General features: G+C 37.7%; 1 protein-coding gene across 1 annotated transcript in view; it reads left to right on the top strand.

Moving 5' to 3' along the window:
• Positions 1–17183, top strand: part of si:dkey-220k22.1 (multiple epidermal growth factor-like domains protein 9) — an 83129-nt gene that overhangs the window by 36846 nt on the left and 29100 nt on the right. Inside the window, exon 3 of the mRNA XM_051110371.1 lies at positions 12321–12460. Coding sequence (XP_050966328.1) covers positions 12321–12460 — 140 coding nt within the window. The remainder of the gene's footprint in view (positions 1–12320; positions 12461–17183) is intronic.

Raw genomic sequence — 17183 nt, 5'->3', positions numbered from 1 at the left:
CTCTCTGTTCCCTGGGTGCATCCACGGCTGTGAGCGATTGAACAAGCCCTGTTTGATATAATCTGAAAAGGCTTTATTCATGCTGGAGGACAAAGAGAAAAGACTGGTCAAGACATGACCTTCCAGAGATTGTCATCCAATCAGATGACTCTGTGTGCATGGCTTCAGAGGATGTGATCCAGGCAAGACGTCCGGGGTCCTGGTGGGACGACGTTCTATTATGCCTCAGTAATTGCCGAGAGAGTTCCAGAAGAATGAATCATAATGCCTGACATTTTTTTCATAATTAAACCCATTATTTTCTGTGTTAGACACGATTTAATAGACATTTGTTTCTTGACATTTTCCTCATTGCTGTTTTGCCCTATTGTGGAGAAAGTGTTTCATCTTTCATTGAGCCATCATTAGAATTTCCCCCTTTAGAAAATCAATATATGAAATAGCCAGACCTTCAAGAGCTTTTAAACCAAGAGTAGCATGTTGTTTAACACCATGTAAGTTCATTACTGATTACTGGAGTCTGTGCTACTGTAATTATAGAGATAAGAAGTCAGTTTGTGTTTTCACTACACATTGACATGAAACAAACTTTATATTTAGGAGAATATTGTGACCTCAAGCTAAATAAAATGTAGCTGTCTGAGGACTGATTAAACAAAGATGTTGTAGTGCCAAAGTCAGTAAAAATGGCCAGTGGTGTGAAATCAACATTACCAATATGCTAGGGTGCTTGAGGCTTTCTGTTCCCTCACATCTCATATGCAGACCAATATTTGATCTTGTGGGTGCATGAAATAAGATTGAACTATTTAATTATTCAAATGATATTGACACAGTTCGTGCTGGCCTGCCAATCATTTTGAAAACCCCAAGGCTGGCTAGCTGTACTGCTGTGTTCTGTTGATGATACTGGATGTTGCTGTTGATCTGGTTCAGATCAGGACGTGGCATAATGAATCAAGACTTCACCTAGTGCAAAAGGGCAATGCCTACCCAGAGTGTGCTGAAAGAGTCATAATTGTGATTTATAACAGCTTCTCTACCCAGTCGATTGGGCTTTTATGTTCGAATGACTTGTCAGTAAATTGCTATTACTGTATTTCAGCTTTGCTAAATGATCAGCTATCCAGGCTGGGTATTCTGTGTATGCAGTTTCAGGAATGCACTTGGACTAAATATATTGAAAAAGAAAAAAAAAAAAAAAAAGTAAAAACCCCAGAACCTTTCCTGACTCATCACAACACACATCAAATAATACCTCACTATAAGTATATCAGAGGTCGCGTTAACCGAAAATTGTCCGTCATTGACTGAATTTCTTTTTATCAGTGATGGAAAAATCTGAAGGTCGTCCGTTATTTTGACAGATTAGACTGAGGGTGATCTATTGTAAAATTGTAGCTGTAATTCAGTTGGTGGCGAGTGCGCTCCAGTCTGGCAGCACGGTAGGGATACAGAACAAAAGCGAATCTGTCACAAATGTTTTCCTATGCGTTTGATTACGCACAGGCGAGTACACAGAAGCCACAACGATCTATCACGTCACAATAAAGAGCGCCAAAACGGTATTATTGCTTGAATTTCCTAATGAAGTGGACAGAATTTGAAATCTGAGACTTTGTCTCATATCAAATGTAACACAAAGCCTAGCCTATTGCTGTTTATTGGAAGGAAGACACACTATGTACTGTTCATTGTTCATTCATCAACTGAAAACAGCATAGACCAAAAGGTCGATTGTGATTAAAGAATTGACATTAGTTCATTAAAATGAGAATCTATTAAATTCGAGAAATCAATTTTTTTTGTGTGTGTGTTTACCCAGCCCTACCGTATTTTGCCGTTTTTAAACACTGTGCTCTCGTCCTGTAGGTTCATGATTAAAAATGAAAATGTGAACAAAAATAAAAGCAATTAAATGCGTTATTCTAATTAAAATATGAAAATTAAAGTGACCTCTTTCTCAGAATTGTGTGATATAAACTCGTAATTGCGAGTTATAAAGTCAGAATTGCGGTATATCAATTCTGTTTTTTTTCTTGCAATTCTAACTTTTTTCTTTGAATTGTGAGATATAAACGTGCAATTGCGAGTTATAAAGTCCAATTCTGAGGGGAATAAAAGACTGATATTTTCTCAGAATTGCGAGTTTATATCTCACAATTCTCAATAACTCATGATTTTGAGTTATAAAGTCAAAATTGCGAGTTTATATATTGCAATTCTATTTATATTCGCAATTATCTTTTTTAAGTTTTTTATTCAGTGGCAGAAATGGGCTTCCATACTTAAAGAAATATTTTAATTCTTATTAATATGGAAATATGACATTATTTTAATGGAATGCCACTCTAAATAAGAAACTAAAACTGTCAGTAGGTGGCAGTAAATGTCTTAATGAGTTGAGTCATTCGTTCACTTAATTAATTCACTGATTTATTCAGGAATGAATAGCTCTCTATATAAATAGGCCATTGAATCATACACCCGATTAATTAAAAATGCAAATTCATTCAGGAGCGAAACACCGCTGTATGTTGCTCTGAGGTTTACAAGTTGTGCTGTAGCTTTATAGGTAAAATTGGGCAAAAACAGACAATACTGTGTCTAAAATATAAAACAGTATTAAGTTATTATGCATTGAACTGTTGTGTAATATCAGTATCACATTTGCACTCCTATTCAGGACACAAAGAGCGCTTGTGTGATATTGCACCCGTTGCTTGCGTGATATTGCTTAACTATATCATATGATATAAATATGAGACAAAAACTCATACAGTGGCATTTTTGCCCCAATCTCTTGAATTTTAAAGGCATATAACTGCATTCTATAGGCATTCTATAGGTTAACTATGATGTCCGTAGGTCTAGAGTAGGCCAGATATGTTAATTCCGTTACTAATTTCAAGATGCTATTTTTCTACACAGCTAATTACATATTGTGGCGGGAGGAGTAAACGACAGACACAGTGGGCATGACGTCAGGCCTTGGAGGGGCTATTATTAAACATAAAATAAACAAAAAATGTCGAATATAAACAGGGGTTCTGGTGTCCTCGTCGTGCTGGGGGTTCTGTGAAGGAGGGGCAGTGTTCGAGAAGGAAGGGTCCAGGTAAGGGGCGAAGTCCGGCGGCTGCACTCGCTCCCCGCTGAGGTCTGCGGTGCAAGGGGCGGCGGCTTCATCTAGCCTTGGCACTTCCTGGAGATTAAACGGCCCTGGGATCCTGGCCCATCAGCCGTCTCACAGGTGCAGTTCTCGTCCGGACCGCGGGTCCGGCAGCTTGTCAGTTCGGCGGCGCTTGTTCCCTCAATACACCCTTCCTGAACCCACGAGGACACCAGCGTGCACGGGGGAAGAGACCGTTCTCCCGAGGAGAGGCGCGCTTGGCATTTCAACAGCAGTGAGGCTTCATTTGCGTCAGGTGTGCCTCATCACACGCCGCCAGACCTGGCTGTTTCGGCGCCCCTCCTCTCTTCAATCAGCCTGGTGAAGGGCGGCGATAACCAGGCGGGGTGGCGGGGTGATGATGATAAGCAGAGGGGAAGGCAGCTGACTCGTCACAAATATATATATATATATATATATATATATATATATATATATATATACACACATATACACGTGTATATTGGTAGTCCCTTTGTGTAATAGTTTTATGCATGCTACCAGTAAAAAGTTTGGATCTTCTCATTACTTTCTACTGTTTCCACATTTTAGAGTAGTAGTCACTATGAAAATAAAACTGAAGGTTTGGGAACTATGTAGCGACCATATAAGTCGACCACTACCACACACAGCGGTGGAAGAGCCCAGTTACGCTTCTTACTGATCTTGTTACAGAGGATTTAATTCCCATCCAACCAGAAGTGCGAAGACACTGACACCCAACAGCGTGAGCCTAACTAAACAAAGCTATAACACACCCTTAGAGCACTCTTTACTATAGCGTATGAGATTACTTCTTTCCTTTTTCCCATTTGCCATTTTCCATTTCTGTTTTTATTTGGATAAGATGAAATGACTTGGCTGCTGATATCTCTTGCCTGTGAGGAGGATTAGTTTAGCCTGCTGCGTGGCCTAATCAAAAGCCAGGCAAAAAAAACGTGATGCTTGCCAAAGGAAAATAAGATCTGTGCAATGGAAGGGCTTAGTTTTGATGGGGAGGAAAAAGCATTGCTCATCACACACTGCTAAGTGCTTCGTCTGTTCACTTTTGTAGAAAGAAGTCTTAAAGTGACTATGAGTGGGAGCAAAACTGTTGAACTTTCTTCTTGTTTAAGCAGTAGTTGTTTCCTAAATGCGATGCGGTTGAAGTTGCTCTGATGTCTGGCCAGACGTTAGAGAATTGTGACGGAAAGAAAGCACTAATCCTGTCTGTGGGGTTTGCACAGATAAATTGGCTCAGATCCAGCTCATTCACTGTCCTGCTCAGCCTTATGAAGAGCTGCCGCCCCTTGAATCGGCACAAACCTCAAGGAGTCGACCACTGTGGCATTAATGCAGAGAACCCAGCAGACTTTAATCTCACATAAATTAAACATTCAAATAAAGGTCCCTTCAAGGAGTGCCTCCAGGTGAGAGCAAATATTAAAATGGAAATTTCAATATAAAGTTTTTCAGGGAGAAGAAAATATAAGGTTGTTCCTAGTGTGATCCACTCAAATTTAATTGTGACTTTTTGCATGTGCGTGTGTGTGACCCACCATGAATCCTACCCTTAAACCTAACCCTGACAAAAACCTCATTTTAAGATAATAATTAAAACATTTAGTATGTTTACCGATCTGTTTATCTATTTATATATTCTCAATAATCACTAAAAGTCAAATCGGACCCCCTTTGATGATCACTCATCACCTCCTTTCTATAATTGCCTGCTTTTGGTCTTCTCATTCTGTCCTCGACAGCTCTCTGCATTCATTCTCGCCAGCTCTGGCCTGTAGGCAGAAGGGGTTATTAACAGTCTCCAGCTCTGCTCCAAGCACAGTGTGGCTTTGTTCTGTCAGGCCTCCCACTGCCCTCCACACAATCAGCATTTTCACTGTGTAAACAGGGATTTTAAATCTTATGCTTTTTTATCAGGATGGGCCCGTACTGGAATCCCTCACTCCATGTCACTTGGCATGTTACTAATGCTGCTTAATGATGTTTTCCTACTTCTAGTCAAACAACCTTTGGCTCTTGGTTGTGGTCCGGAAGCTTAGATTAGCAGCTTTAGATGAATGAACTATTTTGGTGCAGTATTATTTTTCTGGGGTGTTTTACCTATACTGTAGTTTACATTAGCTTGTCAGTTTTTCATTAGAGCATGCCCCTAAAATATCCTGGTGAATGAGGGCACATCAGACCACCCTATTTAAGCGAGATACTGACGTCTTCTATTTTACTTTATGTCTGTTACTCTGGGTTATTATTTCCAAGAGCTCGAAGTATTTTTGGAAGAGATTGTGGCAGGATAATGACAATAGTATTCAGTAATACAGTGAGGAGCGACACAGTCAATAACAGAGTCAATAAATTTTGAACAGTCAGCTTTACAATTTAAACATTTTTCAGTCGATAATAGTAGTTCGTATCTGAGATATTACAAGAGAGCTGATTGATGCCTTTATAGTATTTCTCTGGCAGGATTCGAGTGAAAATAGATCAGGAGATGCCCAAATATTACACCAGCTCATTTATGGCCTGCCTGTAATGACCCAGGGGAAGTGTGCCTGTTTCACTCAGCACGAATATACCCTGAAATAACACAGTGAGAGTAAGACAGGAAGGCTCAAATTCATGACATCTGCAGCATTAAGTATTGCTATTTAGGAGTATTGTTGTGGTGGTGAACTTGTTCTCTTTCCATTTTTATATTGAGTTTTTTATATTGATTATAGCAGTTATGGTGCTTAATGTGTTTGTGGAAACTGTGATGCATTTATTTCAGGATACTTTGATCAATGTAAAGTTCAAAAGAGCAGCATTTATTTGAAATAGAAATCTTTTGTTACAATGTAAGTCTTTACTGTCACTTTTGATGAATATGTTTTTTTTTTAAGTGTCCATATTGTGTTGGAGTCTCCAACATCAGGTCAGAAAACATTGTAATTTTCTCTAAATATATATTTATAGAGTCATTTGTCAATGATTTTGAAACGATTCATTCAAATCAGTTTTGAGTGTAAACCCCTCCCTTCCATAAGCCTACTCTGCTCTGATTAGTCAGCTGGCCAAGCCTGTTGTAATTGGTACAGAGAGGAGTACTTGAGCAAGTTAGTAAGCGCTACCATCTGTGATGCTAAGTCGGTGGCCTTTTTTGATGTTGCAGGTTGAAGCGACCCCAATAACATCATATTTAGCCCCTGGAATGCACATTTACCAGGGGAACCCTGACAAAAAGTGCGTATTTTACACCATGGAATATGATTTTTAATGGGGGACCCCACTCGAAACGCGATTGGGCTGGTTTTGAGTAGCAATTGAACGGGTTTTGTTGTGAAAACCTGGCAACCCTAGCGTGCACCTTTTCATAATACAATAATATAATGTTCCAATCCGTTCCTAAAATAATGACATAAAAACATTTTGCTTAACACTTATGCAAGCAAATCGTGCCTTCAGCTAAAGTTTAGCTGCTGATCTGTAAACACTTCACAAAACAATAATACACTGTAAAAAATAAAAAACACAATTTGTTGAGTCAGTCAAATAATTTGTTACCCTGCTGCCTTAAAATTTTAAGTTCAGTCAACTAAAATAAGTTTAGTCAACTTGAAATGTTAAGTTGTACTAAGTAACAACTTAGATGTTTGTGTTTGCTAAACTTAACAGATGGGCAAGTAACCCAGCTGCCTTAAAAATTTAAGTTGATTCAACTCAAATATTGTCAAAAGTTGTCACTTAGTATAATTTAACATTTCAAGTTGAATAATCTTTTTTGAGCTGACTGAACTTAAAATTTTAAGGCAGCCAGGTTACAAATTATTTTAAATTGACTCAACAAATTGTTTTTTACAGTGTAGTGGATACATTAGCCGAGTGCTAACATGACTGATGAAACAATACAGTTTGTAAATCAAAAAAATGTCTAAGTTACATTCTTTATTATTAAACAAAGTAATTAGAACAACGACAGTCTACATTAATCGACACATTCTTAGGAAATAGTGGGTTCACAGCGGTATTACTAGGTAGGTATTAGGGATAAGTATATCACAGCACAAGAAACTAGATATGTTGAGCACTCACTTGAAAATGTACACATAACTTATACATAACTTAGTACTTAAAAGTTGTGGTTTGGAGACGCTTGTTAGTCCAAATAAAGAAGATTAGAATCCAAAGAAGATAAAAGACAAGATTAGAGAAGTAGTCCTGACAACAAAAGGTGTGGTATGGAAAAAAAATTCAATTTAATCACTGATTCTTCACATCATCATCTTTTGTAAATGAAAACAAAACAAACTTGCTTTCACAGCACAGAACACGGCATCGTCTCAACATGATGTAACCACGCTAACTAGCGGAAGCGTTTGTGGGCAGGTCAGAGTGTTCATATTTCGCTGGCAGGCGGGGATTATGCTAATATGTTACCTAGTGACGTAGATCAGTAACAGGCAGAAGATTCGAAAATATGACGACTCGTTAAGGCGATTCTGAGTCAACTCTTTCTTTTGAGAGACAATATCTTTATGTATAATGCACTTTTTTATTAACAACTTTGCATAATGTTTGCATTGAAGAATAGCTACGTTACAAACTACAAAAAAAGATATTTTTCGAAAACCCGTATTACCTCTTTAATGCCTCCTTGTTGAATTAAAGTATTTGTTTCTTTTTAAAAAAGTCTTACTGACCTCAAACTTAGTGTGCATTGATTGCACTTAAGTCACTTTAAATAAAAGTGTAGACTTATTAAAATGCCAAACATTTAAGGAACTACAATGAAAACACACTCAATGGGGCTAAAATTTTTTCTTTCATGACGTGCCTGACAAGGATGGACTATGTGTTCTTTGACTGAACATGACAGTCTGCTTTAGAACCACTGAACCATAGGACGCCAAGAGCTTTCAGAAGGTTGTTTGACTGTTCTGAAAACCTTTGGGTCTGACCATATAATTCAGAGATCAGCATAACCCACTACCGCAATAAAACTGGGTTATACATTAGAGGTTCCAAACCACCCAGGCCTCAAACCGCACAGCCCTTAAATAGTCTGGAAGGAAGTAGCCAAGTAGTAAAGCAGTGGCCACCAGACTTCCCTGGATAGTGTGCATTAATGTCAGATACAAACTAAATGGTCTTGCACAAATGGGTTTTATTAAAACAGCACATCCCTAAATACCCAACATAAGTATTATGAAACACAGTAACAGTGTGAGCATATCAGCATTCGCAAATAGTTGCACTGCTACTTTAAAAAATTAATATATTCTGGCTATTTTCTCCCTTATGAGTGGGTATGAACCGTGCTGTGCCATCAGCATTTTCACAATTTGCTAAAACGATTCATTAATTAATCCTGACAGGTGCAAAGGCTGCATGATTTACGAAAGGTTGTACGTTTGCTTTCACAGCATATTTAATGCTTGTCTTTTGTGTGGGATTGTTGCCCTGGTGATTATACTGTAATAGACTTTCAGTTTAATCACAGCGGGGTACTTTCTTGAGATCTGAGGTGTTGTTGCCATGGAAACCTCAACATTCCTACACCCTCAGGGCAAAGTCAGTGAGTGTATTCTCACGAGTTTTCAAGAGCTTAAGGTTTGCGACCAGTGCCGTTTTGAAACGTGATTCTCCACTTGTAATGTTTTCTTTTGTTTCAGTAGGAACATCTCATTTGTATTACTTTTGAGGTTTAAAACTAGTGTGCATGAATTCATTACAGAAATAATTACTGTTTCCGAATAGTTTTCCTCTCCATCTTCTATTGTTTGGCCAAGGAGAGCCCCTAACTCATTTACTGTGCAAAAAGTAGACATTGCTTTACTCATTAAACATTTACATATAGAAGATTCTGCAAATTAAGCTTGCATAGGAATTTAAACCATGAAAAATAACATGCTGCAGATCTAATTATATTATCTGTTTTCGTTATTAATCAAATGGCTACTAAATTCTAATATTTGGGAAGACATTGAAGTGCATTTAAATTCAAAGGACATAAACCAAGCCTGCTGCTCAAATGAGTCTCCGTTTCTTCATAGACAGTGGATGGGATACAGTAATGGCTCAGTTCTCTCTAGACGTGACTGTGAGGCCAAACATCAAAGTTATTGACTTGTGCTGTGGAGGATCATGGTGTCAGCTTATAGCTCAAAGAGACGGACTGAAAGGTCTTTGAGATGCTCTTCCTCAGCGCAGAGAATCTGCTCTGTGTGATACTCTCTCTCCCACTTACTCTCTTTTTCTCTTTTTGCACATTGCACAGATTTTATCCAGTAATAAAAAACACATCAAGACTTGTCTTGAACTGTAGCTGAAGGGTTTTCATTCTTAAAGAAATGTCAAAGTGTGTTTTAATGAATGACTCTGCATAAGTGTGTTTGTTTAAAGGATTAGTTCACTTTGAGAATGAAAATTTCCTGATAATTTACTCACCCCTATGTCATCCAAGACATTCATGTCTTTCTTTCTTCAGTCAAAAAGAAATTAAGGTTTTTATAAAACATTCCAGGATTTTTGGAATAATTTATTTTTGACTGAAGACAGACAGACATGAACATCGGATGACATGGGGATGAGTATATTATCAGGACATTTTTATTCTGGAAGTGAACTAATTCTTTAAACTGTCAGCAAACAATGTGTACACGGTTAACGTATCCCGTGATTTGTCCCTGAATCGTTTGATTTTGGTTCATTCACACTGCCAGTGATTTTCCAGAATCTGTGCGTGCTTTCATACACATCCCTTTAAGATCCCATCGGCATGTGACGTGACATATACTGTTCCAGTACGCTGGCAAACAATCTCGGCATCAGCGCGAATAGTGAACTTACTGATCTCTGCTTCATTCCTGCTTGCACATACTTTTTCGTCATGAATGTTGATCTGCATTTAAATTGCCCAGTAAAAGAGCTGCATGATAACGTGTGTCATCACTACGACACATCCTGCTTTTTGTTCAAATAGGTCTCATTCCGAGTGGAGGTCGACTGATATTGGACTTTACCGATACCGATAAAAAAGCCTCGATTCGAGGCTTTTTAATGGAGAAATCCCTTTCGTAAAAGCCTCACTTTCTGTCCAGTCATGTGCGCGATTCACTTTGCGTGTCCGAATGTTCGACTCCCCGATCTTACTTTGCGAGTACATTTTCATTGGGAAATATTTAATAATTACATTTTTAAATACCCAGTCATACAAGTAATATGAAGAATACAAATTATTTCAGGAAAATTAAATATATGCCATATGCAATTAATATGTGTGTACATTATTCTTCTTTCACATACTGATAATTCGTACTGCCATTTAATGGCACTGTTCAGTGGGTAAATGAATTTATTCAACAAACAAACACACACGTTTAAGCTTGTTGAATGAATGAGTGTCACATCCCGCTTGTTTAATTTGAACCGGAAGACGCTCCCACTTTTGACGCAAGGCCTCATGGGGCGTAGGAAACTTGTGGATAGGGACTTTGCTGTATAATGACGACCTTCTCAACCGCTCCAGCAACGGACCCAACCCGGAAAAAACTATCGGCATGGATTTTTGCCCATAACCGATAGTTTCACCAATCAACTATCGGTGCCGGCAAAACCGATACATCAGTCAACCTCTAATTCCGGGACTGATCCCGGCAAGATTATCAGGTCCCCATCCCGTGGTCAATCTTGGGACATGTTTGCGTTTACACAATTGCGTTCACGCTTTTTTATCAATGCTCTGTGTGAAAGGGGCTAAAGTTTATGCTTTAAAACTTTTAAAATGGTAATCAATTTCTCAGTTAATGAATGCGTGTATGACAGTTGGCCAGAAGTAATGTTTTTTGGTGACACTTTATTTAAAGGTGTCCTTGTTACAGTGTAATTATACATTTAAGTGCTGAGTAATATTAATTAACTACATGTACTTACTATATGGTTAGGGTTAGGATTAGGGTTTGTCTTAGGGTTACTTGTAATGTAATTATGCATAATTTATCGTTATTACAATAGTAAATATTTGTAATAAGGACAGCTTAAAATAAAGTATTAACTGTTTTTTAAAATGTGTATTCATGTTTGTTTATTTTTATTGTTTAAAAAATCTGTTAATGTTGAGCCCTGACAATGAAACAGAGTTTTAAGTCTGGTTGCAGTTGTTATGTGCTTTTTAATATTAATTTTAGTGTAGTGGTTTGTGCACTAAATTATTTAAATATTACGTATCCTAATGAAACCAGTAGAAATACTGATATGATTTGAGTGGTGGAGTGCAACTGAACTGACATGTCAGGGTTATTTTTCTCAGGAACTGTGAGCTCAGCATCAGTCAGAATAACAAGTAGTCTAATTACTCAGAGTGTAGGGAAAGGCAGAGAACTTTTGATTGTACATGTGGAGAGTAAATTCACTCTGTGAGTGTGTGTGTGTGTGTGCTTGAAAGAAATAATTGCAGATATTTTTCATAGATTTCACAAGCCTCTCCCAGAAGTAATCATCCTTCTGCATTTCTCATTTGCTCTTCAAAAGACTGAAGTGTGTAATGGTATATTCAGAAGTTTTCTCATCTCTAGGAGTTTCTGTTCCTTTTCATGTTAAGTGCTCTGATATTGTTTCACTTTAATTTCTCATGTAGTGCATATTTACCCCGCTCTGTTTCCCTTCCAAGTAGCACAAAGAGATTTTATTACACTTACAGGGCACTTACTAATGACTAATTTACCTGTGTAATCATTTTTGTGTAAACCAGGGCAGGAAAGGGTTTGGTGTGTCCTACCTGCTGCCAAAATTCAATGCAAATGAAATACATTTAGGTATTTGTTGTCCACAAACCTTAGTCGTTTCATATTATTTATGCTTGAATTTTATTATAAATGATACATTTGGATTTCCATCAAAGATCAATGCATCCCAATGTTTTTAGGCCACTAGTTTACAGCATTATTTCAACAGATGTGGCTTCAGCTTTCATGGAGCCGGTCTATTAACATGTGATGGATGGGAAGGAGCAGCTATTCTGGCAGTTCAGAGGAAACCTGGTGTTTGATGTGGACGGAGGTTTTAACCTCTCTGTGTCTGGCCTTTGAAGGATACTGTACGCTTCTGTAGGAACAATAAGTCTTTCTTTCTGTGCTCTCTCTAACTCCATAACTGTTCCTCTGTATTTTTCTGGCAGTTCAGGCATGTGCATCTGCAAGATTGGAGTGCATGGGGACAAGTGTGATGACTGCCGCCCAGGCTTCTCGCACTTCAGCAGCACGGGGTGCCAACCATGCCAGTGCAGTAATCATAGCAGCTACTGCCACCCACAGTCAGGTGAGCCACCCACATGCACATAACATAAGTAGCAAATGAAGCCAGAGCACTGTTTTCCATTCGGTTGTCACACAGAGATCTCTGTTTGGATGGTAGTTGAACCTCAATCTCCCTCAATCTCCAGAATGTTATCTGTGTTATTAGTCATTTAACTGATGCCTTCATCCAAGTATATTATATAGACAAACCCCTGGAGCAATTTGAGATTAAGTATGAGATTTAATAGTGATAGTTCACGGATCACCCCTTCCCGGGATTTAACATCTAATGTATTGCCTAATGAGTGGTATCATCTGATTTATGGCCACTTTCTGTGCGGACTGCACATCTGCAGATTGTCTGAAAACATATGTTGATCAGATCTGAGTATGTGCTGTCAATCTAGCTTGGTTGTGATTTTTCTCTCTTTAAACAGATATGTTTTCCAACCTGGGAAACATGACGCATATGAATCCTGAAACAATTACTAAACAAACTGCAAAATGTTGTTTTCAAATACGTTTGTTTTGAATGGATGGATTGTTTCTGGCAGCACCACAATAACTAGTGGCGCCATCTAGCGGGGGGGTGTGCAGAATGCCCTTAGCATGTCAGCCAGGGTTCAAAATTTAACACTCGCCAAGTGCCGATTGCCGAATGCAAATAATAATTGGTTTTTGGTCCAATTATCAAATCACGGTTTTAAAAATTTAAGTATATAGTCATGATCTGCATGCTTTAGAGTGGTATGCGCCATTGTGAAACAGTGTTGTCAGTGTCTCTTAATGTCCATAGGTGAGTTTGAGACATTTATAATGTGCATTGTTGCAATCTTTGCAAATTTGTATTGGGAATGGTTTATAAATCTGTTTTTCAACTATTTTTTTATTATATAGTACAGTTCAGGTTTTCCTTTTTTTTATCCTTGTCTGTTCGTTAAAAATGAATAGCGGAGTTCCAATTTGAAGCATGAAAAACAAAACTAAAAATTCCGTTTTTGAATAACTTGTGCATAAAAACGAGCAATGCAACAATATAATAAGCTTCCTATTCCATTATATTTGTTATATCCCAAGAACTGTTTTCTTTGAATAGATGCTATCTCTTACACCACCTCTGTTGCCCATTAGAGACTGTTCTCATTATAAATTGAAAAGCATTACAGAAAGGATGGCATTGCAACAGTGCATCTTTATTAAAAATGCTTTTGTTGTATCAGTCCACTGCAGTAACCAAAGACTGGTGTTGATGCTGATGCGCAGGAGCCATGTCATCACTCTAACTCAACAGCTGCACATAAGCACTTCCTGCTGCTGTATGCACTGACAGCACCGCAGAGCTTTAACCCATACTGTGTCTCTCTCACCACACAAGCTCTCCAGACAGGGGTTTTCGAACTCGCAAAAGGGTACCTCCTTTCTAAAATGTAAAGGAACGTATATATTTTCCAACCCGGGATCTTTAGACATACGTTTCTGTGCCATCATTTCTGCAAAAATATTACATAGCTGAAGATGTGAACTGGAAGAAGAGGAACTGATGAACCAAATCAATTGAGTCGTTTACGCTGGAACTGCTCCGATTGATTAAAAATTGTGACTTCAATCAATCATTTCAAGCAATTCAACCAGATCAAATTAAAAAAGCCATTCATTTTCAGATTTCGACACTGCTTGTAACAATTTATAAATTACATGTACAGGTAGTGATGGGTAAAACTGAGCTTTTCGAAACTCCTTTAAATCAGTTAAACCATTGCGTTGCGGAGCGCATATCTCAGATCGTTTGATTTAGATCAGAATGGGTTTATGAATTACTTAATTAAATGATTCAAATCAAATGATTCATGATATGCAGTGCGATTGGATCATTTCAAAATGGTGAATCATTTTGCAACGCAACGGTTTAACTGATTCTGAGTTTCGAAAAGCTCAGTTTCACCCATTACTATGTGCTTTTTATAAATTGTTGCAAACAGTGTCAAAATATGAAAATGAATGGCTCTTTTAATTTGATCTGGTTTTTGCTAGTGAATCACCTGAAGTGAATGATCGAAGTTACAATTTTGAATCAGTCAGAGCGGTTCCAGCGTAAATGACTCAATTTGGTTCATCTGTTCCTCTTTTGCATCTTCAGCCATGTTTACACGACACTGTCAGTCCTGCTACTTGCTTAGGTTGATTGTTTTCTGATATTAAGCGAAAAAGGTATGCTTTTTTGAATTGCGTGAATTTCGCGTGAAAAGATATATGCTTGTTGACAAAATTAAACACTTATTTAATACATTGACTTTCAATAATTCAAGCACTTTTCAAGTACCAGAGAGGATGATGAATGATTCACAATATGTGATTTAAAGTCCCAATCTAAATCAAATTCAGATCGGGACTTCATAGCGTATATTGCTAATCATTTGATTCAGATAGTGACTTCGGTGCTGGTTCACAAATCATTTGTTTCAGATCAGGATTTTGGAGCTATTCCATGGATTTTTTTTAATGATTTTTTTCTAAAACAGTAGAAAACATCAAACCATTAATGCAGTAAAGTTACATAAACCAAAACAAATAAAAAAAAATAAATAAAGTATACACAAATCCCTTAAGAAAATTAACAGTGGCTTTACTAAAGTGGAGCTTCACTTTATTTTTATTGTTTTTTAGTATATTTTTATTTATCTAGTTCTCTTTTTTTAGGATTTGAAATGGAAGACATTGTTCAATAAGTGAGGTCTCTGATTAATGTCCTTGAAAATCAAAAAGTAGTGCTTGAAAAGTCCTTGAAGGTCCTTGATTTTCATTTGCCAGTAGCTGTACGAACCCTGATTTATAGTGTAGGGTGCGGGACACTTCAGATTCTAGAGAGAAAGAGATTCTAGAGAACGTTTTTTTTTTTGTTTTGTTTTGTTTTGTCTTTTTTGTTTTTTGATTGGACAGAAGGTTTGATGAGAAGCTGAAGTGCAGCGTGATGTCATCAAAATCGTTGATCCATATTGGCAGAAATTACAGACTGTAAGTTTTGAATGTATATTGAGTATCTTGCAAATGTGACGTTTGCACACCAGCTTATATATAACCTTAAGGTTAACATATTCAAGGCCAAAAAACTTCAATTTTGATTTCATGGAGACTTTAACTGGTAATCTGCTCTATAATCAAAATTGTGTAAATAAGGGAAAAAAATATGTATTTTAGCCTGGGTTGGTACAGTATAAAACCCCCATGAGTCTTGAGGGTCCCCAGACTCCAGTTTGAAAAGCCCATTCTTCATATGCTTAGCTTAAATCAAATTCCCGGGCGGTATTCATATGTAATACAAATTGTCCAGTAATCACTGACACTGCTTTTAAAGGCTTTCTCTTAAACATTGTTTACTCATCCTCATGTCTTTCCAAACCTCATCATTGGCTAGCCATGAGGGTTAATAAGTAATGACAAAATTAGCATTTTTTTGGTGAACTATCCCTAGAAAAAAAAAGCTAGAGCCATTATGTCAGATCACATTCAAAGTGGCAAAGGCTGTTAAAAAGGTTTGGACGTTGCTGTAAATTAATTCATCAAATGTCTTCTTGCTAATGCATTTTTTCACTCTGTCTTTCCATCAGTTGATTTTCTTTCAGATGTTTTTTGCTGTTCAGTGTTCGCTTTACCAGCCTGTTGTAATTTTCAGTATCTAGTGTTACCTGCAAAATAAGCCTTTTCCCAACAATTCTGGTTAAGTAGGAACATATTTTCATAATGACAGTTTGGAACAGAAGCCTGACAACTCAAATATTTTTAGATTTCTCTCACTTTCTCTCTCTCTCTCTCTCTCTCTCTCGATACATTGTCCCTATAGCTGTCTGGGCTTTTTTCCCCTAGCATCCATTTGTGCCACTCCAGCGGTGTTTAATGTTCCTGTCAGCATGCACTCTGCTTTCTAAAAGCCAATAATGTACATACGCAGACAAGCACAGAGGGCTTCCATTACCTTTCTGCCATTACGTCAGATACCACAGCAGGAGTCAAACTGTCCCAACCAGTGCCTCCGAGCTGGTGAATCTCGCCACTCGTGTGTATGTCCTTGCAGTGAGACGAACGGATATTGTTACATTAGTTCAGCACAATTTGAGCTGTTGTAGAGAACCAAGACCTCTGGATGTGTATCCTGCCTAGCTTTGGTCTTTTCTGTACAGCATTCTTGGCTTAAACATTTCATCTTGTTACACGTTTTAGATCTGAAATAATCTCATTTCCTGCCAGATTAGCCATTGTCATACATTGGTGTATTCATTTTACATATTCACAGCAGAGACTTCATTTCAGAAATTGCATCTTTGTTTACTGTGATACAAAAAGAAATCAAAACTTTCACTGCTAGATTTAGTTAATATGGCATTTGTCAACAGAATAATAAACAGTCTCTAAGTAAGTGTGATATTTTAAGCTCTGTCAGGTCTTCTGGTAAGTTGTTCTGGTAAACAACTTTTATTGTTACAAATAGTTGCAAATGCTGTTTATTGTCTGTTGAAAGATTTGGTAGATTTAAGTTGCAGCTGTTTAAAGTTAAACTGTCGACTTCTGGCTTTGTGCATTTGTCTGTAGATCTCTCAAACATGAGGACGTTGACCTTTCTGTGGTAACTACTGGAAATCCAGCCAGTTTGGGCCTTTGAGTTTTCAAACAAAGCTGTGTTTAGTAATAAATAGTTGCCTAATCAGTGAATGTATTCAATACAGTTGTGAACTACAGTCTTGACCCATTCA

This window comes from Labeo rohita, chromosome 5 (assembly GCF_022985175.1).
Source record: "Labeo rohita strain BAU-BD-2019 chromosome 5, IGBB_LRoh.1.0, whole genome shotgun sequence".
Taxonomy (NCBI): domain Eukaryota; kingdom Metazoa; phylum Chordata; class Actinopteri; order Cypriniformes; family Cyprinidae; genus Labeo; species Labeo rohita.
The sequence above is the reverse complement of the archived record's forward strand: the minus strand, read 5'-3'. Positions and strand labels throughout refer to the sequence as shown.